The following is a 24,421-nucleotide window of genomic DNA, read 5'->3' as shown; positions in this document are numbered from 1 at the left end:
AGCAGAGGCAGTCAGCAGGAGACTGAAAAGCACTAATCACTGCTAAATCACTGGAAGATGTCCCCACTAAGCAGAATTGTCACCCCTGCTAACCAGCAGCCATTGACATTAAATATTGTGGAGCTGAACTCGGCTCTCTCAGAGGCCTGCTGATTAAAAATGCCCTGATGAAATGGTGTGTACAGTAAGAAGTGGTACTTAGTATTTTGTCTTCATAATGCTTTAAATTGCTCTATATCCCCACAAGGTATTTTTCCATTCTCCATTAAAAATGGGCAGCTGAGTTTCAGACACACAGAACTACTGCAGGGCTTGACTGGCTTTTTAAAAAGGGCCTGAGTTAACCCCGTTTGCAAAGTAAAAATGAATTGTTTTTCTTTATCATACCTGATTTCAAACCCTGACAGTGTCTCTAAGTCTGTCTTAATGCTTCTTGCTTAACATAGATTAAAAGTTATATAAAAGGCCAGAAACTGTCCCTCCCACATCAGTGCAAAATATTATGGTTCATTGTTTTGCCCATGCTGATTTATGGTTTCACAGCAGTAGCTCCATTAAGCTCTAGAATGGATTTGCACATCATAAAAGCGTAATGCTTTCAAATTCTTTGTGTTTTAGGACAATTTAATGAAGTAGTTAAAAATTATTCCAGACTGAAAATGTTTTCTGCAATCAAGAAAAAAAATAATCTGGTGAAATATAGGAAAGCAATTTAAAAAAAAAAAAAGTCAAAACAACTCACTGCTGATCATAGAAAGATACTTCTGAAAAGGAGGAGCTCAGTGGGAGAGTTTTCCTTTTTCTTACTCTCCCAAGTTCTTGTGATGTGCCCCGCAGTAACGGCACTTTCTTTGTATATTGGGCAACTTTTAGGGGAAATTGAAAAGTAAATAAATAATGCTCTTTTTGTTGCTGAAGAAGGACATATTTTGACTTTGTACAGGAACTCAATAGAATCTTCCCCAATCTGGAAAACCTTACTATAGAAGCAGAAGGAAAACATCAAGTCCTGCTCTTGAGTGAGGAGAGGAGATCCTCTCCCTTGTTGCGTCCTCCACTGCTCATGTGGAAGGACAATGTCTTTTTCTTCTTCCTCTCTTCTGTGGTTTCTGAGGCACAGATACTTTGCAGACTTGCACTTCGTCCTTAGCAAAGTGAATGAAATGTCTAGGACTCCATTGCCCTTAAGGAATTGTTAAAACTGGCTGGAATTTTACCCTGCTGTCTCCTTGCAATGTGCTCTGGTGTGTTAGAAGGGAAAGGGTATGAGGGTGAAAAGAAAAGGAAAGCAGTGGAGTAGGAAATTAGGCAGGATTTACTCATGGAAGTGGCTGCAGAAGAGGTATCTGACCACTCAGTGCTCCTGTGAACTGTCCCAGGGCACAAGTGGTTGCCTGTGCTGGCTGGATGGAAACCATCTACTAGGCCTGGCAAATATTTTGATATAATGTTGGTCAATGACTATCCCTCATCCTGAAGACTTGAGGCTTTTATCCAACACTGCATTATCTGAAAATATTTCATGGGAAGTGGATATCATCAGCAATACTGGAGGGAAATGGAGATTTTCCCTTTTCTGCAACAAGAAAGCCTCCCAGGTTAAATTGCTGGGGAGTGGTCTTGTTTCTTTGTTCCTTTTATGTTTATTAATATCTTGCATTTAGAGAAGAAGCTTGTGGAGAGTCCACCTGCTGAAGGGGGCATCCAGATCCTGGTATAAAACTTCTCCTGTGAATAATCCAAGGAAAACCCCTCAGTCAGTGTTGACAATCCTAAGAGCGAGCTCTCTCTCTTCAAAGCCATATGTGTTTTGTTTCCTCTTGAATCTGTAGAGAACTCCCTGAGGCATCAAAAGAGAGACATGGCAGTGGAAAACATCCCTCATCCTTGCCATCACTTGACTCCCTCACGACGTTATACAGAGAAAGAAAGGCTGCCTCGGAAAGAGCAGTGCTGGAAATCAATATTTGATCAGATCTGCTTGTGTTTATTGACATAAAAGAATATTTCATAGAATCATTGAGCTTGGAAGGGACCTTGGGAGATCATCTAATGGATGCTTAATGTCAGTAAGTGTTTTCTAATCGGATTGGTCTTTTTCCATATACAGAAATGGCAACTCTGCTTCCAGGCAGTGACACGAGCTACTGAGGAGCTCGTGACAGCTGCTTACAGGGGTGGCTGGGCTGGCAATAACTGAGACTGGAATAATTGGGTTTATGGCTCAGTTTCCTGCACATCACACGATACTCACGTGTGCTACCCAGCAAAATTCTTCTGCCCCAGCACTGGGGTTTGTCCCAACAGCTGGCAATGCAGAGGACAATTGTCCATGGAGAAATATGACATTATACCCGTGATAAGTGAAATATTGGTAAAATGGGCACTAACCTTCAAGGTGGTTATTATCACATTACTCCAGTAAGGCCTTTCTCCAGCTCAGGAATTCTTGTGCAGCCCGTGTCAAATTTCACAGTTTACAAACACCTCGTTCAGTAACTGGATGTTTGAAAGATGTATTTTACTCTTGCAAAAAACCCCTTTTCATTATTTATTACTGCTAACTGGAGATCCTGCTCCACATGAGAGAGATGCATATGTCCACCCCCCACCATGATTTTGCTATTTTGAGAACTGGTTGATATGCAGTTTGCAGGTGGCTCAGAAGGTGACTCATGGAGAGTGTTTCTTATGTCTCTGGAAAAGGCCAGTGGCTCCTAAACAGGTTTTGGCTGCATCCCTCACACAGCTGCTGAACCCCACTGTTGCTGCAGGATAACCTGAATTCTATTGTAACCATTTCATTGGGTTTTTAAGGACTTGCAAACCCCATCATAACTACTGTGCTCCTACTTGGAGTAATGATCTCTCTTTTGAGACAATACTTGAGACCTGAAATTTGTAAGCACTGAAGATACATAATTAGATACTTTTTTTTTTCCTTTTTAGGGATTTCTAGCATTTCTTGTAACTGTGTGTATATTTGCTTACAAGTAATAGTTAATTCTAGTAGATGGGAACAGTCCTTCTGTAATAGCTAATCATATTCTAGGTATATTTCTATAAGTGCATTACACATTATTGTCTCAGTGTATCCTCTCTGCATTGCCAACCTGGGTAGAAATGTTCAGTCTAGTTTCAAACTTTCTTGGGTACATCAGGAAAGTAGCTGGAGCAGAATGATCTCAGAATGGGCTGGAAAACTTGCTAATGTCAGGATAGCGTTTGCTCCAACAGGTTACAAATTCTACTATTCTTATGCTGTTGAGAATGGGGAATAATACATCTCTCAGAGCTATCACTGCATATTTGTTATCAAGTATTGCTATAGATAGGTGATTTCCATAACCTTATTCACACCCCATGGAGTAGAAAACGAGTTTATCAAGGCATCTGTAATGAATATGTGAGTGCTGTGGGGAGGGGCAAAACAGGACAGTGCTGAAAACAAAGGGAAAAAAGAAGACAAATACCCTAAGCTTTGGATGGTAAAATGCCAAATGATAACAGAATATTACATGTTTTGTTTACCAGTGGTTTTCTATGAGTTGTTTAATATCGGGGAAGCGAATAGATAAGCCTATGTGAGGGAGCAAGGATGACGAGCAATAAAGCAGAAAATAAATAATAATAATAATAATAATAATAATAATTAAAAAAAATCTATTTGAAGAGGCAGAAAGTTGCTGGAAAACTGATTATATAAAATAAGTATAGACACCTTAAAAGATCAAAATGGCTGTTGCAAGCGAAGCTGTAAACAAGAACCTTTAAGAGGGGGTTTTGTACCTGCCCAGATTTTCGTGGCTGGTCTCTCATTTCTGTGCCATTGCTCAGGAAAAGACTGCTGGGTGTCCGGCCACTCCGGCAGGGCTGCTGTGCCTGCACAGTAAATCCAAAATGTCTGATGTGCATTGCTCTGACTGCAGGGAAATAACTGTACATTACAGGCTGGTTTGGAGGGTGGGATTGCTTTTTTTCCAAGTCATTGAACAAATGTGTTAAAAGAACTGAAATGTGATGCTTTTGTGTTTTACCAAAACTGCAGGGAAATCACTTTTTTTTTTTCCCCTTGTCATCAACATGTTTTCTTTATTCATGTAACAGTAGGTGTCATTTTTCTTTAATTATGCCCAGCTATCGTATGTTGCTTTTATTTGTTGAGGATGTTAGTTTCAGGGAAAATAATTTAGACAGTTCCATTTTTTCAGGCAACAATACACTAAATCCTGTGCTTACAAGTTGCAATTAGATAAGAATTCTTCTTTCCACAATCAAATGTGTCAGCTTCTTACTGGAAAGTAATGATGAATCAAACTTATAGTGTAAAATGGGAAGATCAAAGCATTCGACGAAAATGTAATGAAGAAAATACACTTTTATGGCTTGGCATTTTAAATGTCCTCTGTTATATATCACTGTGGCAGCATACAATGGTATAAGTCTTTCTTTAGGAATGAATACAGATTAATGCAGCCTCATTTTCTCTGCCAGAATTTACTTCTGATGACGATATTTTTCTTCCCTCACCTCCCCCCACATACATTCCCCTCTCTTCCCAACCCTCAGCCCTAAAAGTATTTTAAACAGTTTAGCCTGTCAACAAGCCTTTGCTAAAGGTTTTTGTAGCCTTTGGTAATGACTTCTAATTTATGTGACTAATTATCCCGGGATAAATAGAGATGAGGTGCTTTAGGATAAGGCTAATCTGCATGTCTGCTGGAAGCTTGAATAGTACATTTTATAAGGATAAAACCCCCAGAAATTCAATGAAATTAGGGTTGTGACAAAAGGCAGGCAAATTCAAAATGGAGGCAAACACTTCTCTTCCTGAGCTGCTGCAGTTGGATAACAGAAAGGCACTGAGGGCATGAACAGGAGCATCATTCCAGATTCTGGGGGTTATTCCCATCCATACTGAAGCTCTAGGAGGTTTTGCTTATATACCTGTTTACTCAGGTGTATTTTCCTACAGAATGGCATCATGATCTGCCTGTCTTCACTGTCCATCTTGTCCCAGTTGTGTTGCCTTTGCTCTTTAAATCCCGGTGGTTATCTGTCTATGCCCATCTTACCCCGATTTGTGCCACAGCATAAACAGGCAGTGGTGTTTGGAATTATGTACATACATACAGCAAAGAACAACCTGAGCACAAAAAACTTAGTCCAGCATCTCAGATAGAACGAACTTATGCCGGTGAAAGAGGAAAAGAATGAAAGAAAAGAAATATTTATGCCTTTTTTCTGGGCTGTGCGGTTCAGTTTTCAGAAGAGCCCTTGAATTTAGAACTTGACCTCTGCAACGCTATGCAGAGCAACGCAGGAGTACTTTAGGAAGTTTAGTCTCATTTTCAGAAGTGATTTAAGGGGTCAGACTTCTCAGGATGCTTTACAAAGCCAGTTGCAGATAAGTCTAGTGTTGCTCTACGCCGGAGGGACCGGGTTCAGCACCGCTCTGCTCGTTTCAGACTCCTCCCCAGCCTCACCTTCCTGAATGATTTCACAGCCACAGTGGGTTCTCCCCTGCCAGCTGAGAGGTGGGCAATGCTGTGCTGTATCAGAACCACGTGGACGTGCCTTTAATTCTTACTGTCCACACTGTTAAAGTCGGCTGTTTGAGCCATCTCATTTCTCAGTCCGAGACGTCAGAAAAGGCCAGAATTCCAGAATGTGCAAAATGTAAAAATCAGACTCGTGTTTAGGCATGTACTCAAAATGTCGTCCTGCTTGCTGAAATTGCTTTTGAAAACATGATGCCTTAGTCTTTTAGGAGTCTACAATGCACTGCTTAAGACATCCAGAGCTAACTTGCCCAGAGCAGGGAGAATGACAGATTACTCAATTCCCTTTTCAATTACTTAACCACGGGATCATCATTCTACTTCACTCAAATTGTGGTATATTGATTTCTGTTGTGACTCAAAAGATTTTAATTTTTAATACAAAGTTAGCGTGATATTCTCTTTATGTGTATAAATCCAGAATAATCTGCCTTTTGCAGACAGGGTATTTAAATTGAAAGACCCCATAATACCTGCCATGTTTTTAAGGAGCTCTCCCTGAGTTCACAGAACCTGCACCCTCGTGCTTAGTTTCCCCACAGGACACCAGTAACACAAAAGCCTTTGAGACCTAAATGAGAGAATTACCACATAATGAACTTTTAAACATCAATAACCCTTACCAAATGTTGCTAAAAAGCTCCCGTTGTACATAATCAGAGTTTCAGAATATCAGCTGATGTAAATTACAGAGAAGCAAAAGGAAAAAGTTATCCAAAACCTTTCCTATCTTTCTATATATACATACAGTAAAGTAGGAAAGGGGTGTGCATATGTATATATCTTATATACATATAATTGTATGAATATATCTATCTTTCTATATCCTCTTTCCTGTCCAAGGCCAAATTGATATGAATAGGTCTGTGGTTTTGGTATGGGTAAATACTAAAGAACACGCCTTAAATTGCTTGTAGGCTGTGCATACTGACCCCGAACTCCATTTTACTGAGAAATGAGGAAACAACTCAGGTGAGCAGATTTTCCTTCCTTGGACATCCCAGCCCAAGGCAACTGCAGAGTCAGGTGCAGCAGGTTGCTAATGCAGCCCACCTTCAGGGCAGTGCTCCCTCCCCATCCATCAGCAGCTCTTGGAAACCCCCTTGTCCAGGTGAAAAGCTTTAATGCCAGCAATCCCAATAGTGATAGAAAATTTCTAGGTGTTTTGAAAATGGAAAAACTAACTTACTCTAACCCTGAGCTTCCATGGAAAAGCTACACAGTGAAACTTGGCCTGAGGATTAAAAGGAAGTTTCTTGGGGACCTTCTGTACTTTCTGGCACACTTCCCAGGAAGGGACTAATCAGTAAAAAGCCATTCTTCACACTTGTTCTTTGGCCTGTCCTCTGTGACCTATTTTCTTGACTAATCCTGTGATTTTTATCCCAGCCAATGCCAAATTGCTTCTGTTCCTGCCTGCTTCTGGCCAGTCCTATTACTCTTAGCTCCCAGCAAGCTCTTAGGGGGACATATGGAATTCTGAGTGGTTCCTCTTGTTTCAAGTACTCTGCAGAATCAAAGGACAGTATTAATAACTCCAAAATTCAACAGCAGAAGCATTCTCTGTGTTAGGTAAATGAAGACTTTAGTGCAGATGAGGTCTTCCCTAGAAGATAGAATACCATAGGGCCTGGCTGTGTGTGTGATGTGAGGTTTGCACTCCTGAAAGCAAAGCTCTACATGATGATCTGTGAAGCTTTTATGTTGTTGCCAAAAGAGGGAGCCCTCACAGAATTCTATATGTTTTAACAATATTCCTGCTTTTGTGATCTGCTCTTTAAAAAAAACCTCTGAATTTTGTTTTTCTTACAAAACTTGAGGGCTTTTAGGTTTAGAATAAGTTCGTTGCACAGATAACCTGAGTTGTGAGTTGTGCCCTCTTTGGTTTCACAGTGACCTCAGAGTACAAAGAGAGAAAACAAGCTTTTCATTTTTCAGAATTATTCAGCTGGCTATCATTAAGTACACAATTTGGTTTCATTAAGTACCACATTTTAGCATTCTAGTGTTAGAAATAATGATCCTGCTAAACTGGCCAATGCTGGCTGGGCACTGAACTTATTTTAAATGATACATGATTTAGGGTGTTGTCATTTGGGTTCCATGCTGCCTTCTGTTTCTGTGAGCTGGAATTGTCAAAACTGGTACCCAATTCAACCTCTTGGCCATCCCAGGATTTTTTTTTTTTTTATTCTGAAATACAGTGTTTGAGAAGAATGAGTAGGATCTTTACAGTTTGCCTGATGATATAAAGGGTAAATTGGGGCTGGTTTTATTTGTAATCACTTGTAGAATGCAATCCAAGAAATTTTGGAAGGGATTTTAAGAATTGCACAACTTGTTACTGATTTTACCAGTGCATTAGGTTCAAAGCAGTGAGAAAGCACAGGCACTTTTATTAGTGTTTATCTGCAGGGGGAAAGCCTTTTTTCTCCAGTTCTGCAACAAAGACTGCAACAAATAATAAGTTTACCAGGGAGACCCGGTAAGTGTTGATTCATGGTTCACCCTTCCCTCTTCTGAGCTTGAACTGGTTAAAGGAAACTCTGGCAAGAGGAATTACGAGTATTTTAGCTGATCTCTGCCATCTTTTCTGAACCTGTGCTGTTCCCTAGATTAGTTTCCTGTTGAAGAATTTATTTTCAGCCTGATGGTTGCTGTGACTCTGTGGCTTCAATACCCCCTTTGGTATTTTCTCTGTTTTGCACAATAATTCTCTCTTCCACTGTCTGAGTGGATATGACAGTCCAGCCTTTCTTATCTCCTCCAAATCAAAGCCAAACTTGCAAAATAGCTTTATTTCATGGGAGCACAAGGCCAATAATTGGGCAGTAGGATTTAAAAAAAATACTTTTGCTTGATGATTTGAGATGTTTTGCCTTACTGTTTTTAAGCACAAAATCAGAGGCTCCAGTCTGACCTGCCTTAGTGAGATTTTGATGCTTGGAACCAGATTCCCAAAAATACATAAGTGCTTAAAAAGCTTTTGGGTGCCTAATTCACTCTCAGGTCAGTTGTTCTGGAAAAATGTCACATCCCTGCTCTTGGCAAGACTGGAGTGTGACATAGCAGGATTGTTGCAAAGGAGTAAAATCCTGTTTAAAATGCGTATTGCTGATTTGCTGTTAACAGATCCTGTGTGAAGGCTGCTGTGGGATTATTGTGCCATAACAGTGGTGAGATTCAAAATAAGTGCAAGGAGTCGAGCGGCTGAGATAGGAAGGATCACATTTAGGTGATAACTTTTTTTTCCTCTTTTCCATTATGATGTTGTTGTTGTTTTGAACACTATTAGTATTCCCAGTGCTGCACAGAAACATTGGGGAGACTTAGAGCAGGAGCAAAGCTGATTGCAATCAAATGACGTGATAAAACAGAAAAATAAACCCTAAAATAATTTTATGCATTTTGTTTAAAAGAAGAACATTCAGAGTTAAGACTGAAATGGCCAAAATGAGTGTTTCTGACATTTTATGGATGCTCTGCATAGGTAGTGTGCCTGCAAATATTGGATGCTCTGATATACCATATGTGCTGCAATTCCTAAGCAATACAACAGATGTTTTAGGTGATCAATTCAGAACTCACTGGCTTTGTTTAGCTCTCCCCATTCCCAATTTTATATGATGTGAATGTGCCTGTCATCATAAGTAGAGGAACAGTTTCATATTTAAAAATCCATGCATAATTCAAAGTTGACACAGTAGCAATACTAAAACACCCCCCAACCTAGAAAATCTCATGTTCCTCGGAGTCCAAAACACTGTGGCCAGTAAAAATTAGCTTTGTGTGGCTTGAATCAAAACTTAACTATTCTTTTGAGTTTAGGTTTATTGTGCAAGGCAGATGAAAGCTGACAGTTCTGATTTCTTTGCTGATCAGAGGGCTGGGGGCGCTGCTTTGTTTGCTTATTTGTTTTTAAGAAAAATTTTGTCTTATTTCTGTGTAATCTCCTCCAAAGCCAGCTTCCTAATGGCACCTTTTTATCTGTAGTTCTCTTAACACTTTCTTCTCTGCTACCCCTTGCTTTGCCAGCTCCTAGTATGCAAAGTGCCTTTTCTGCCCTGTGATCAGTTTTTCTTTCTTTTTTTTTTTATCTTTGCTTTTTTTTTAAAGAGCTTTTTAACAGTCATCCCCAATGATTTTACTTAGTTTTCTACTCATGTGGGCTGGAAATCTATTCAGTCTTCATTAAAAAGCTCATTTGAAAATAGTGAGCCCATTGTATTGTCTGAACCGTTCAGTTTATTTATTTGGGGGCATAATTGAGCACAGATATATATGTTATGGCTAAGACAGTGGAGAGACTTTCTTCTGGAGTGGTCTGTGGGGAATAAAGTTGCCTGTCTGCCTCTGCAGGGGCTGGGATGGCGAGGGCAAAGGCAAGCAGGGCTCCTGCAGCAGCCCCGTGTCTGCTCTGCAATCTGAAGCCACAGGACCGTGGCGAAGGGAGCTACAATTCAAAAGGAGAAATGCTCTCTGTCTTCAGCACCCCAAAGAAAAATGTAGCCTCACTGGGAACAGGAATGAATCTGACACCTAATTTTGCCGCTATAAATTGGAACATTTACATTTGTGTTGGTCTTTCAAAAAAAAAAAAAAAAATTAAAAAAAAAAATTCCTGAAATATTGCTGTCTGGCACAATAGAGTTCAGGCTAAAAACAAGGATAAATTTTCCTGGCATGTTCACCTGTGGAAACTTTGTTCACCTTTCCTGCAACTGTGAAATTGGTTTGAAATGATGGACTGGTGCTTCCTTCAGAGTTATTCTCGACATGCCACAGCTCCTTTGCTAACTAAGAAATATGTACTGTTTGGGGAAGCAAAACGCTTTCCAAACACAGTGTGTGTAAACGTTGTTGTAAACACCTACATAATTAATTTTTAAGGTTAATGTTCAAGGGATGTTTGGAAACCCCTTGGATTTCTTCTAATAAACGAATAACGTGAACAAGGGCAATGGCAGCAATTAAAATACAGAACTATCTATTTCTAAAAAAAAAAAAAAAAGGAAACTTCAGAGTGACTCACAAATCATAGATAAACATCCACGTTTCAAACCACTGAGAGAAACATATTTTCTGTGTAACCCAAAGGAAAGCTCAGCAGCAGCTTCATGACACAGTTCCTACACTCTTGCTAAATGTTTGTTCCATGGACGTGAGTAAACCTCAGCTTCTGTCTTCTGGAGATGTGATTCTGGGGGACACAATCTACCTTCAGTGATTGTCTGAGCAAGGGGAACAGGGAAAAGTCAGCCTTTGGCTGGACTGAACCCTGAAGCAACTCTACATTTGTGATGCAAAAAAATCAGCAGTTTCATATCAAAATTGGTTAACAGGGCACTTGGTTCCCTTCTCTCTTCCAGTGAAGTCCCCACGCTTTGGGTACTGCTGAAAACAGTCTAGTGTTGGCCAGTCACCACCCAGACCTTTCACAAGTGTGTGTTCTGGGTTTTTTAACCACTCTTAGATATACATCGGGTAGCAGGTCACCAATGAATTGCTTATAGAACTGTAAAAGAGAGATAATTTGAAGCAGTTAGCAATGAGGCTAATGAAAAGAGAGTTTCAGGCCTCTTATCTCTGTTCAGTGTACAGGACAAATGTTGTTCCCTATTTTATTAGCCAGAATAACCTGACAGGGACTGAGGAGAGGAACGAACTGGTGATATCTGGATGGCTTTGTTTTCTTCTGCAGGTCTCCATCTGAGGCTGCTACTCAGCCTGGTGATTTTGATGAGTCCAACTTTTATTTTCTCCTTTCACATGACATATTAGTTGTGACATACGTAGCTCTCCTCAACTGTTGTGAATAAAAATGCCTCTGGAATGGCTTTCACAGTGTAAAGCACCTGGGTGAAGGATTTGGGCTAAAACATCAAATTTAAAACTTAAGATCAAAAAGTCCCAGTTCAGATGTATAGGGCTCAAAGTTCCCTTGGTTCCAGTAGCCTCCACTTGATTTTTTTTAGTAGCATTTCTAGAGACACCACCCATAGATTAAACGTGAATCACACTGGGCAGTGTACAAAGGCAGAGTGACCCTTGAAGTGTCTGCAGAGTCCCAGTGCTGCCCTGTGAGCCTTTAGGAGTTTGGGTGTGGGTTACAGCCCGAGTGGACCTTGTTCCACAAGTTCTGTGGCTCAAGATATTCAGTTACAGGGGATTTAGTAATGATTTTAGCATGTGCCACAGAAAAGTACAGCAAAATTACTTCAGAAACAAATGAGAAAGAGTTGGGTCTCTTTGGAAAGTCATATTGTACCTTTTACCTTCAGGATAGCCCTCACTTGTTATTGCCGTTTGATTTCTCCAGACAGTTCTGTCACAGGCTGTAATTAAATAGGTAGGTTTTAGAAGAATGAAGATTGGAATGCTCTGAATCATTTGTTAAACTGAGTATGACAAGCAGTGGGCTGGTTTGAAAAAAAAAAATAAATTTTGAGGAATAGAAAACCAAACTCACTGCCATGGATTGTGAAAAGAAACAGACTCAAACTGAAATTAGATGAAAAGCTTGAAATTAGATGAGACCACAGTAGTTGGGCTTATAAATTTATATATTTGTCCATGCATACTAGATTCTAATTTACCTTTTCACTACAATTTTTATCGTGTTGTCTTGACTTACATACAGTAATCAAGAAACATTACACAATATGAGGGGGTTGGAGGGAGAGATTTTAAATAATCCTCCTAATTCAAATGTGAAAACACAGTTATTTTCCCTTCCCTCCTGCCTGTCCCTATTGCAGAAAAGTCTTTGGCTGTAATGGTGGCTTGACAGCCTGAGAGGAGCTTGGAGAGCTGGCATCAGTTGGCCCTTTGCTGCAAAAGAAAAAAATACTGATTTTGCCCAGCTGTTGTGGCAGTCTTTGGGACAGAATATTTCCTATCTGATGGGTTTATATTCCCATAATATTAGCAGTTTGAAAATGCAGATGAAACTGGGCTTTAGCACGTCTGCTGGATAGAGGAAATGAGGAAACAAGGAAAGAGAAAGAAGAAGTGAATGTGACAGGAGTAAAGGGCCTGTGAATTTAGAGCTGAAGATTAAAAAATACAATCACTGGTGCATTGGAAACCAGTTCCACTGGGTCCCTTCCCTCTGATTTCCTGTGGCTCCTTAAAGAGATGCTGCTTTTCCTGGGAAATGTGTGTTCTGCCATGCTGGTGACACATGGTGTTTTAACTCTGAATATTTCCTAGGTTTTTCTTCTGTATCTACAATGCTCAGCATATACCTGTTCCTTGTCTGAAATACTTGTTTATAAACCTTCTCCTCCTCTGTGTCCAATGCAGAAATCAACAGACACACCTTACAATATACACACAGGAGTGTTTGTGTGTGCCTGTGATTCTACAGACATATATCCAATATATTTGTGCCCGTACTTACCTACAACTGCATTATATGCTAACTGCAAAACTCAGTTGCAAAGCCAAATAAGCTCTGTCTTCTCCTTTGGGATTACTGGATACATGGAGCTGTAGGTTTGAGGGTGGTGGCTTTGCAGCTGAATGGTGCTGGCACGAACAGAGATCCCTACAGAAGGGTTTTGGAGATGATGTAGCCTGTAGATCTCATGCAAATCCTTTTGCAGTCAGAAAGTTCTTCCAGCATTGACTCTCCCATGTGTTACACAGAAAGCCCAGCTACTACAGGTAAAAATGTTGTTTGCTTGTAGAGCTGAAATCTGCTCTGATGAATTCCTAAATTCCTGAGACGTTTGGATGTGATACACCAAAAATCCAACCTGTTATTGAGGCTCTCTTCTAAATAAAATGTCATGCATTGCTATTGCACACAAGTCACTTGGTTGCCTTTAAATATTGCCATCTCTAAGTGGAAAGGGAATATATTGTGAGTGTTTGCAGAATCCCTTCAGCCATAGGAAGCGTGGGTTGGAAATTACTGTGCTGTGTTCTCTCTCAACTCACCTGCAGCTCAGGGAAACTCCAACACCTTGAGAGAAAATAACATCTGAGATAAACACAACCAGGTAATTCCCACCATATCAGAAGTAAAGGAAGGGAGCTCTTGGGGAAGGGAAAGGATTTAGGCTCTAGGGAGTCAAGAGAAAATGGCAATGAGAGAAGTGTTCTGTCATGTTTATTTTCACTCTGCTGCTGAATCACAGGGACTTCTTAACACAGAACTCATAAGTTTTATGCATGAAAATGCAGTCAGTTTTGGGAAATTTCATATTCAGAGGGAATTTATTCCTGTGTTGCATCTTTTCTATGCCTTTTTCTTCCTTCTGTTTGTATTGCTGTCTTTATGGTGTGAAACCACAAGAGTCCTGCTTCTTAAAAGGTTATCAGAGATGTGGGTTTTTTGACTGGGCTCAGGTGTATTAGGAAGTGGATAGTGTCAGTGCTGTAATTCAGAGCTTTTTTTTGTCAGTTAAGTGGTGCCCTGTGCAGGATTCTAATCCAGAGCAGGAGCCAAACTGAGTGCAAACACGTGCTGCTCCTGGAACAAGAAGGTATTTAAGTTCTTAGAAAGAAAGACTCTACCAGCGAAAATTTCTCAGGTTTCAGAAAACTTCCCAAGGTCTCCTTCAGATGCCTTTTTTCCAAAACAGTAATTTCTTTGAACCCAGGTCAGTCTTCTCACTACCAGCTAATTCTGGCATGATGACAGTTTATTAAACTTAGTATTAGTTGACATGGAGAGAATAGGACAGCTGCTATTAAACTGCTACTAGCTGGTAGCTAAACTACTCAGGTTGGACATTAATTTTGGAACTTAAGTCCCAATTTGAATGACTATTTATTTAGTTTTATTAGACAATAAAAGAAGGTTCTGGAGAAATGATCTGCTGGTCAGGGCACTTGTAGGTGGATATAAGGAACTGAAGTTCAATCTCAAGGTCCAGATGGGGCAGAGCAGGGACATGAACTTCTGCATTTGTGCCTCCCTTGGAATCACAGGCTCCTACAACTGCATGTTTAGTTTTAAAATTGCCTATGTTGGGGGTTAATTTGTCCTGTCTGTTATCTAAACCAGCCCATAAACAATGGCTAGTTCGTCAATATCCCATTACTGGTATAGGGTAGATATGCTTTGTTTCTAATTAAACATTAATTGAACACTGTTGCCCCCCACCCCCAACAAATGGTGGACTTTCAAAGTTTGTAATTGCTTTCACAAATGCTGCTCCTTTCCGTTGTAAAACTTAAGGTAAGACAGGAATCACAACTAAAGAATGGCTGTGCAATGCTAAAAAAATCTGCATCATGTATAGATTTAGGTTGTTAACGGCACTGTGTGTGGTCTGTATAGATTTTCCTGCCTCTGTTTACTCTATTTTTTCAAAATAAATAAAATCTAAAGAGAAGAGTTTATTATCTCCTGCTGCTCACCATGTACTTTAAGACATAATCCGTTGTTTGTGGCATTACAATAATCTCTATAGGCATTAAATAACTGATGTCACAAGCACAGGATTATAACCACAGCTCTGCAATTTACATAGCAATACAACAAAAACCTGCGTGGCAGTGTGTTACCAAAACTAACCCTTTAAAATGCTGAGTTACACTGTGGAATGAGTAGATCCTGAACCCTTGCTGTGTAAGTACATTTAAAATGTGTACAGAGCCACAGCCACCTATTTGTTAGTGCAACCACAAAGAGGTTTGATTCCAACCTGGATGTGGAGGCAGACCATGGAGAAATGGGCCTGTTCTCTTCCTTCATTTCTTGCAAGCCCAGAGCTTTTTGGGGAAGAGCAGAACAAAGTACAGACAAGGTATTGGCTGTATCATCCGTTCTTCTCCCCCAGTCTTTTCTGTGGCAGAAGTACCAGGGTTTGTGTATTGTAATCCATGTACTCATATAATCTACACAGGGTGCAGAGGGACCAGAGCCCTGGCTATCTGTGCATTAATTTGTCTCAGCATTTCAGGTTTGGATTAACATGGAGGATAGGAGCCTATGAAACTGGGAGGTCTGAGTCAAGTCTGCCAGTTGGGTTCAGTGATTGGATTTGCTTGCCAGATTTTGACTTGGTTTAAAAAGAAACTGTTATTAACTAATCAAAGTGTCCTTTTACGTCTGAGAAGATGTCTATGCAAATTATACATCACAAGCCATAAAGCTTCTACCAATGTACTTCTATTCCTTCATTAAGGGGTATAAGGATCCTTATTTACAAATGCACAAGGACAGAAAACTAAAGGGGCTTCCTGTTGTCATAACTCATATTGGCAAAGTTAAGGATCAGGTCATTCCAAAGCAGTTCATTCCTCCTCTCTTTCCAGAGATAAGATAACCTGAACAGCTTTTTGTTGTGACTGTTAATATTTATAGGGAACTGATGGACCTTTTTTTGATTCCTTGTGGTTCACTAAGACTTGGGTTACGATCTTAATGAGTTTATGTAAATAAGGCAACCTATAGATGAAGCACCAGTAGATGTCACTCAAGAATATGTGGAAGAGACCTTGAAATGAGCGTGACCAATAAAGCTGAGTGTGCACATTGGCAGTGGCCTCTCTGCACAGCTGCTCAGGGTGCTCAGCCACCCATGGCTTTGGGCAATGATCCACTGCTTTTGGTAACCACCTGCTCACCAAGGCTTTGGGGCTGTGACCTCCCACTTCTGCCACAGGTACTACAGAGTGTTTGTTTGTGTGTCTGCCCAGAGACACCTCCCATGGCTTTTCCACCTTTCCTTAACCTTTGTTGTATTAATGTTCTTTCTAAATAGCTTTTGGGCACAGCTGTAAGAACATCATGCATGAATTTTTTGTTCCTGAGGCAAATAGTTCAAAGGGGGACAAGGAGAGTCTTAGCTACTTGTTTGACAGTGTTTTAGAAAAATAGGAAGGTAACAGTCATCATTGATCTTGGGAAAGAAATACACAGGTGTCAGATATTAAGTAGAAGAATATGTGCACTAGAAGTATGAGTAAAGTAACTTAATAGTTTGGCACTGTCTTTCAATATTTGGACTTGGTTTTGATTCTAAACCAGAACTGAGTTACCAGATATTGCAGCGATCAAGTGTCTGTAGAGGTCACTGTTAAAATGGTTTAAAACACTCATTATAGTTCTTAGCATGAGTAATAACATATCCCAAGCCACTTTATAAATGTTCTTCCACACCTATATTATCAATAACTGATTCCACAGAGTAGGCTACAGCAGATGCAATTTGCTAAAATCCCAGTCAAGTGTCAACAAGCTGACTGGTTCATTTTATCATTGTGCCAGGAAACTTTAGCAGCTAATCATAAGAAAAGTACAAAATGTGAGATCTTGTTTCATTATCTGAATAAAAACCTATGATTTCAGGATGGAAAGAAAAGATCATTGCTCAGCATAATATGAAAAAAAAAAGAATGAAAAAAAAGAGAGAGGCAGCAGCTTTAAATCATCAAATTATCCATTTTAATAGGATTTGAATTTATAACTTATTGAGATCATTACTTAAATCAAGAGTTTCTCTTTGGATGTAAGTTGCACTCTGAAGGAAAGGAGGGTACAAGGAGTGAAACTTGCATTTGAGGATCCAGGCAGATGTGAAATGCTCACTTTTTTCAACACCTTTCTTTATCTCCTTCATTAGAAAATTTTTCCAGAAGCTGACAACTGTCCAACAACAAAAAAACTAAAAGAAGGTTTTCACTCCTCTGTCACAAAAGTGTCTTTGGATAGGAGCCCAAAACCCTGAGGTTCATGGCTTGTCACCCCTCAGGTAGCCATGAGAAAGATGAGACACAGCCTTTAACCTCCTTGCTCTGCACCTCCTCCCTCCCCTGGGCTGTAAATCCCTCCAGGGCAAAACCAAGGAGCCTTATGGTGGTGCCTGTGGGCAGCCACTTTGTGCCAAGCAGCACACTTGGCATCTCTTTGATCTCTTCCTGAACTTTTGGGTTCTTTCTAATGTTTGAGGACAAGCTTTCGAAAGCGCTGACATTACTGAGTGTGGCAACAATAAAGGCCACAGAAATGTGAAATTCACCCTTCAGTACATCCTCATCTTTATTTTGTGATAAGATACGTTGGTTTCAATTACTCTTATGTCAACACAGTTTATAGAAGAGAAACACTAGTTTAGAAGTCAAAAGGAAAAGGCACTATTAGTGACAACTTGTGGCAGAGTTTCCAGAGGGAAAAAAAAATAATTGTGTGCTTGATTTCAATCTTAAACCCTCCAAACTGCACAGTAAATTGAAGGTTGTAAGGGACAGACACCTGTTCAAACAGCATTGAAATTAGAGGGAGGAGATCAATAGCAGAGACCAGTCCAGGTAAAATACATTTTGGAAGACAAAATCCTCGTGTGGTCTCAGAGTCACTTCCAGGTTCCTGTGAGGGGACTGGGGCAGGAGCTGGTTTTGAGATGGGCAGCTGCCTTCAGGTTCACAGCTGCAGGAAATACTGCCCACAGAGGCAAGGCAGTGAAATGGCACAAACCCAACAGCAGCTTCTAAAGCTGATGTCAGCTCTGGGCTTAGGAATTTTCTATGGAGACTCAGAGCAAGGCAGGTAGAGATGCCCTTGCTGTCTAGAAAACCTCTACTGGCTGCTGTGACGTGGGTGCCTGGAAGCTGAAGAAGCTCCTAGCACAGCAGCCTCACGTGTGCCACAGATCCCTGAATGGCTGCTGCCAACTCCATCCCCCCTTACCTGCACTGCTGGGTGTTGGGGGCTTGGAGGTGAAGTGCTGGAACAGAAGGCAGGGGTGAGAATATTTTTTGGATCATGGCAGGAGGAGGATAGGAAGATGACTTTATAATTGCTTTTTTATCACTCTTTCTGACTATATTGACTTTATGCTTGACACAGCTTCGGCTGGCAAGTAAGGCCCAGATACATTCAGAATTAGATATGACTTAGGCTCATTCTTACATGAGAAGAAAATCATCGGTTGCTACAGAAACAGCTCCATATCAGTCTCGTGGGGCATCTTTGCATCTGGCTTTTTTTCCCTTCTCTTTTGCTAATCTGGAGATAAGAGTCAAAGCAAGTGCAGCACATCCCACATCTCTATAAAAGGTTGGAGGAACTCTGCAGAGAGCAAAGTGTGAAAGAACATCTCATAGATAAGCTAAACTTAAATGAATGAGTTAATTTACACTCCCCCTGCATTTTTTTTCAAGTTTTGCAACTCTCGCTAAGTTAATTGAGGTGAGAATTAAATGACACCAGTCAGCAAATATTTTAAAGACCACCAAAATCGAGGAAGAGAAAAGAGGCACTCAGAAAAGGAGTTACTAAGAAACAGGAAAAAAATCCAAGGGGTGAGTTAGAATCTGTGTCGAAAAAATTGCATCTTGCAATGGAATAATAATCCAGACTGACTTTCAGGCAAGTTGTTTAACTTGATAAATTAAGGAATTAGTTAAAAATAAGTGTACATTATGGGTGAGCAGGGACCATTCTGCACACTTCAGACCAGCTCACCAGCGACGTTCTTCAACTGGTTTTCTAAAATGTAATGAATTCTTGATGCTTAGTAGATTAATATTTATTGAGTGAATCAATGCTTAATTTATTAAAAAATTGCCTTCCTTGTATTTTAATATGATTTATTACTCATCAGTGCTTATTGCATTAATTAAAGATTGTGTTAATTTTGTGGAAGTGAACACGATCTGCTGCAGGTTTGCTGTGCTGGGGGGACTGTGCCTCTGGGTAGTGCCAGCCATGGAAACTGCTGGAGGTGGGAAGCTGGTATGAATCACCTCTTCCTGCCCTTGGGAATTCAGATAGCCAGCCAAGTGGAAAAGAGGATGCTGCCCCTCAAGGGTAGGACAGGATTATGGCAATAGCAATACTGTGATGATACAGGGAATGTTTCCGTTTGCCTCCTTCAAATTGCGGCTGACGCTGTGGAATTCATTTTTCTGTTTCTTATGGAATGTCTTCTTGTCAACGTAGGTGTAATCCAGCCTTAGAGACATGGGAAACTGTCACCACTTTCCCAACCAGGAACGACAGTCATTGCATTTCAGTGCTCAGACTGTAAGAAATTCTTGGGACAGTAGGTTGCCTGGAGATTGGGATGGTCCCGAGCATCTCAGCAGGGGCAGGTGTTTGAGAAATGGAAAATTCCTAAAGGCAGAACAAAAAAAAGCCAGACATCTTGTGAGTTGAGTCTTTCAAGAAATCTGTCAAAACAGGGAGAGGGTGATCATGCTGGAGGGGGGCCACAGCTGCAATTTGCATCTTTCAGCGCTGAACAAAGAAGTGAATACATAAAGCCCCACAGCCATGATACTTCTGGTGAAATTATTTTATTAATGGGTGTGACATTTGTAATGTCTCTCTCTTTAAATTCAAATACTGCTGTTTTTATAGCTACTCATAAGTGAGTCTGTCTGGTTTTTTTAAAAAAACCCATCTAGTTACTAGGCTGCTTGCATCCAGCTGAGCCCTGGAAACAGCAGAGAGCTGGTCCCTGAGATCTGAGAGCAGGCTGGAATTTCCAGAAAGTGATTGGACCCATAATTAGGGTATTTTTGCATGTTTAAATGCACAGTTCTGGGATGCACTTTGCTGTTTGCTCCTCTCCGGGGCTGGGCTGAGCCTGCACAAACTTCCCTTGATGAGCTAAATCAGAGAAACTTCTTCAAGGTCCAATGAAGGTCAGAGCAGAGGATTTTTTCCTCTCCTGGTCACTGGGCAGGCAGGAACCGCTGCGCTCCAGCCCGGAGCGTTTGGGTGGAGCCAGTGCCAAGGACCTGGTGGCATTTCAAATCCCTTGCAGCACTTAGGTGTTAGATGCTAAAGATCAGCTCTGCTCCACTTGAAGTCAGAGAAATAACTTGAGCTTAAAGTTCAACATATACACAGAGATTTCCTGGATCTGGAGTTAATTTGTTTTGTTTTTCTTTTTTTTTTTTTTTTTTTCCAAGGTCAGCCTGAAGACAGCATCCAAAGTTAAAGAAAAAAAGTTAAAAACTGAACGTTTGACTTGTAATAATTTAATTTTATTTCCCATTTTGTTTTCCTGACGTATCAAGTTAAGCTATTTAGGCCTTTATTTAATGTTTATTTTTACCCCAGTTAATAGACTCAAGTCAGGACTGGGGGCCAGTCAGGCTGCATGCCTTTCTCTCTATTCCAAATCTTTGTGTTTTGCAACTTTCTTTGATGCAGGATATTTATATTCCACCTTTTTTTTTCCCAGTAGAGGAGCTTTCACGGAGTATAGGCTTTGGATATATATTTTCTGCTCTAGCTGTTCATTAGATATACAGCATTTGGAGTTCCAGTTGTGCTGAGAAATGTAAGCAAAGCTTTTGGCCCAGTGGGGGCTAAGCTCTGGCATTTCATAGCTTTGTACATATGAATCAGGATTAAGGTGCAGGATCTATATAAAATTTAGCTCATTAGGAGATGTTTCGTCCTACGGCTCCCGCTGGGAAGGTGGGTCCTTTGCTTACACACAGCATTCCTCACTTTGCTTTACTGCTCCCTGGGAAAGGAGGGGGGTGAGCAGCCCCCTGCAGAGCAGGTACAGCAGTTCTTGTGCAGGGGACACAGAGCAGCAGCAGGATATTCCTCTCCCTTGTATCAATATGCTGGCACACCTGAAAAAAAACTCAGCATACCCTGGCCTCAGTGTTTTATACTAAAGCAAACACAGTCCAGCACAGGGCTAAGGTCATTCTTGGGATGACTTCCCAGAGTTGAGAGAACGAAGAGTACCTCTGAAAACAGGCAGGTGGGACTTTTCTCACCAATGTGATTTGTGTTGTACCACATTTAAGGTGCTGAAGGCCAGAAAGGTTCCAGAAAATGTGGGGCTTTTCAGCCTGACACTTCAGTTGGCTTCCCAGCAGGCCTCATAGCTCAAGTGTATTCAGTGGATAACCATGTCCACGCACTTCAGCCAGTGAAGCTTTACTGCAGAGAAATGATGGGTTTGGAAAGGAGTTTCATCAGTCATAATTTCCAAGGAAGAGCGTTCACAGTAGGGAATACCAAGTCAATGTTGCCTCCTCAAGGACTTTCAGCTGTCACGCCGGGAATACAGTGAGTGCAGTGATGAGAATTAGATTAGAAGAAGATCAATAGGGCTGACAATAAATGAAAGTAACACAGACATTATTGAGCAAATTAGGAGAGAGAAATTAAAGTGGACAGTATAATCTTCAATACCAGCTAGACACACTACTGTTGGGCAAAGTTAGGGAGAAGACAGTAAGTTAGAAAGTGCTGTGATGAAGAGGCATTAACAGTCTGTGAAATGGGGAAAGCCCTACTTGTGATGGAAAGATCTCAGCCCACAGAAAGGTGGAAAAGGATGATAATGGTCCAGGAGCACATGGATTTAAGTGGTGGGCTACAGGTGAGGAGATCACCTAAGACTGGGAACATAGAGCAGGCAGCAGCACTGGCTGCATGTTACAGGGAAAGGGAACCTCAGATGCACCCCACCATCACAAAGGCTTTGGTGGGAAAGCTTGTTGCAGGCAGAAAATTTTCCTAACCTTCTCATAGCACAGGTTGGTTTGCCCTGTGAAGTCTTGCAGCCCTTCCAGAAACACTCCTCTGTGTAAACTTGATTATTTACCATAACAACTCCCTGTATTTTGCTGTCTGTACAGATATCCACTGATGATCAAGTCTGGCAAGCTTTTGGGGTGAGGGATATCCAGTGGCAACGAGATCCATGGGCTGATTGTGCTCAGCATGAAAAGAAGCTTTCCTTTTATCAGTCTTGAGTTTGTCTAGATACTCTTACATGTCTTTGAAAGGTTCACCCCAAGGCAATATAATTGTGTTTGATCACATACAGGCATTGAATCAGTGATTGATATGAATAAAGAACTTGGAGTTGCTCGTCCTGGTTCCATGTCTTCTTCCCCATGGAATCAGAAATCACTTTTATAAATATATCAGTCCATCTGTGCTTCTAGCTATCCATTTCAAGTGTATGTTCCAAAAAAGAAATAGTAACACTTTATAAGTGCAAATAAAAACACATTAAAAGGACTGAGCAAGGGGTTTCTCTTCCTCGTAAAGTGCATGTAGATCCATTCCAAAAGAGTTACTGTGAGCCATGTAACTTGTAATTAATTCTGCTATAAATGTCAGAACACTTACTTTGCAGGTCTAAGCTGACCCACTAAAATTAGTCCCCTTTTAACAATTCCTTTTGTAATTTGTTTTTCAGCAGAAACGACGGCTTGACCTCCTGACAATAACCAGCCCCGGTAAGTGAGCTCTGCCGCCCGGCTCTCTTCTCTTTTCTTAAAGAGATGGTTGTCTAAATGTGTTTTTCCCCCGTCTCTGACATGCAAAATGAAAAACCCTGTTCCCCAGAAAATCTTTCACCTAATAACAAGTGACAGCTATATTGTGCTTGGCAAAGCCCCGGGCAGTTATCCGTTCACAGAGCTGCCTCTTCAGACCTTTACTCTATGAATTGGAGTGCTGATATTTCTTTAAGCCTCCTGGGGTTACAGTTAGTGGTATATCTGCAGGGCAGATGCCCTCAAATTCACAGTGTGTGTTCAAATATCACGGAAATGCAAGCCTGAGTTTCCTTGGTGGCAAACGTGAGCAGTTTGGGGAGTGAGGAGATGGTGGCCCTCTATGGGCATGGTGGGAGGTGGGAGGTCCAGGCTTGGGTCTGAGAACCCCAAAGTGGATCTGAAAATATTTAGGTAAAAGGAAAATGCTTTAAACTACCTACTTTGTGGTGGCTTGTGTAGTTTGCCTCTTGAGGAGATAAACCAAAATGTGTTATATTGGGAAGGCGTCGGGCTCCTTGGCATCGTGAGTTTCCAAGTCTCAGCACGGTGGTTGGGATGCAGGTTGGTTCAGTAGTGCCCCTCTGTGATCTCAACTCTTCAGGCTGGGTGGTTTCTCATTTGTTGCCATTTGTCTGGCTCACTTTCTTTCCATTAGCTGCTGCAGAAAGTTTGCTGCCCACCAGCTTCCGATGTATGCCCTGCTCAAATAGTGCCACATTCCGGTTAACTTTTCCAATTTTTCAGATGTGTGTGTGTGTATTAAGCTCTCAGGTTGGCTTTAACTGGGACTAATGAGTTCTGGCTTTAACTGGGAATAATGTGTTAGTGAAGTGAACAGGTGTTATGGGGAGTGAACAAAATGTGACACACATTTGCTTGGATAACAATTTTGCATCGATAATTGTTCTGACACTCTGAATGTAGATATAATCTGTGACATGGTTTCTCCTTCACTAACCTTGTTAAAATAATAAGAATTAAAATAAGGAGGAGGAACACTTTGTTGGGACAGATGTTTGAGGCTATTGGCAATTGCATCACATTTCTGCATGTTCACTTTTCATGCAGTTTGCAATTATGTTAATGTATGCTCAGGGCACTTGCTGATAAAAGCAACAATACAGTGTGATACAGCCATTGTCACTATTCTGACTGTAACTTCAAGGACAAACATGGCACATTTTTCATTTTCCGTATCTTCAGCATTCCCTTTTTCTAGAGGAAAAAGAAAAAAAAAAAAAAGATCTCTAAAGGTCTTAATCATAACACACACTCAGATCTTGGATAAGGGCACCAAAGTCCACAGTCACTTTTTTCAGTAAGAGAAAAAGAGGGTTGAGGACCAGAATAACTTAATATGAGAGTTTTCTGTAAAACAAAGTTATGATACCTCATCATTTCCAGATGATTCACTGGAACAGTGAAAGGGTTGACTAAGCTGAGTTTGTGCATAGATGTGGTCACAGTAAGTAGCTATAGCTTCATATCTCTCACTTTAATACAGCAATCTACTCAATCAACACAGCAGTTAGCTGGAAGGATCTTCAATAACTGTAGGCAGATGTACTGCACTAAAAGGTGGGAAAAGCTTCCCATAACATGGGTTTTTTCTAGAATGCAAGTTTTACCATTTG

General features: G+C 40.8%; 1 protein-coding gene across 4 annotated transcripts in view; it reads left to right on the top strand.

The window, feature by feature from the left end:
• Window positions 1-24,421, top strand: part of LOC114062486 (BEN domain-containing protein 5-like) — an 892,614-nt gene that overhangs the window by 440,936 nt on the left and 427,257 nt on the right. For all 4 annotated transcript variants that reach the window (XM_027893962.1, XM_027893954.1, XM_027893946.1 and 1 more), the window contains exon 6: window positions 22,706-22,745. In XM_027893962.1, the coding sequence (XP_027749763.1) occupies window positions 22,706-22,745 (40 nt within the window). The remainder of the gene's footprint in view (window positions 1-22,705; window positions 22,746-24,421) is intronic.

This window comes from Empidonax traillii, unplaced genomic scaffold (genome assembly GCF_003031625.1).
Source record: "Empidonax traillii isolate 1590-97213 ecotype Southwest subspecies unplaced genomic scaffold, ASM303162v1 scaffold15:size5535645, whole genome shotgun sequence".
NCBI classification, from domain to species: Eukaryota; Metazoa; Chordata; class Aves; order Passeriformes; family Tyrannidae; genus Empidonax; species Empidonax traillii.
Note: the sequence above shows the minus strand (reverse complement) of the source record. Positions and strands in the feature narration are given on the sequence as shown.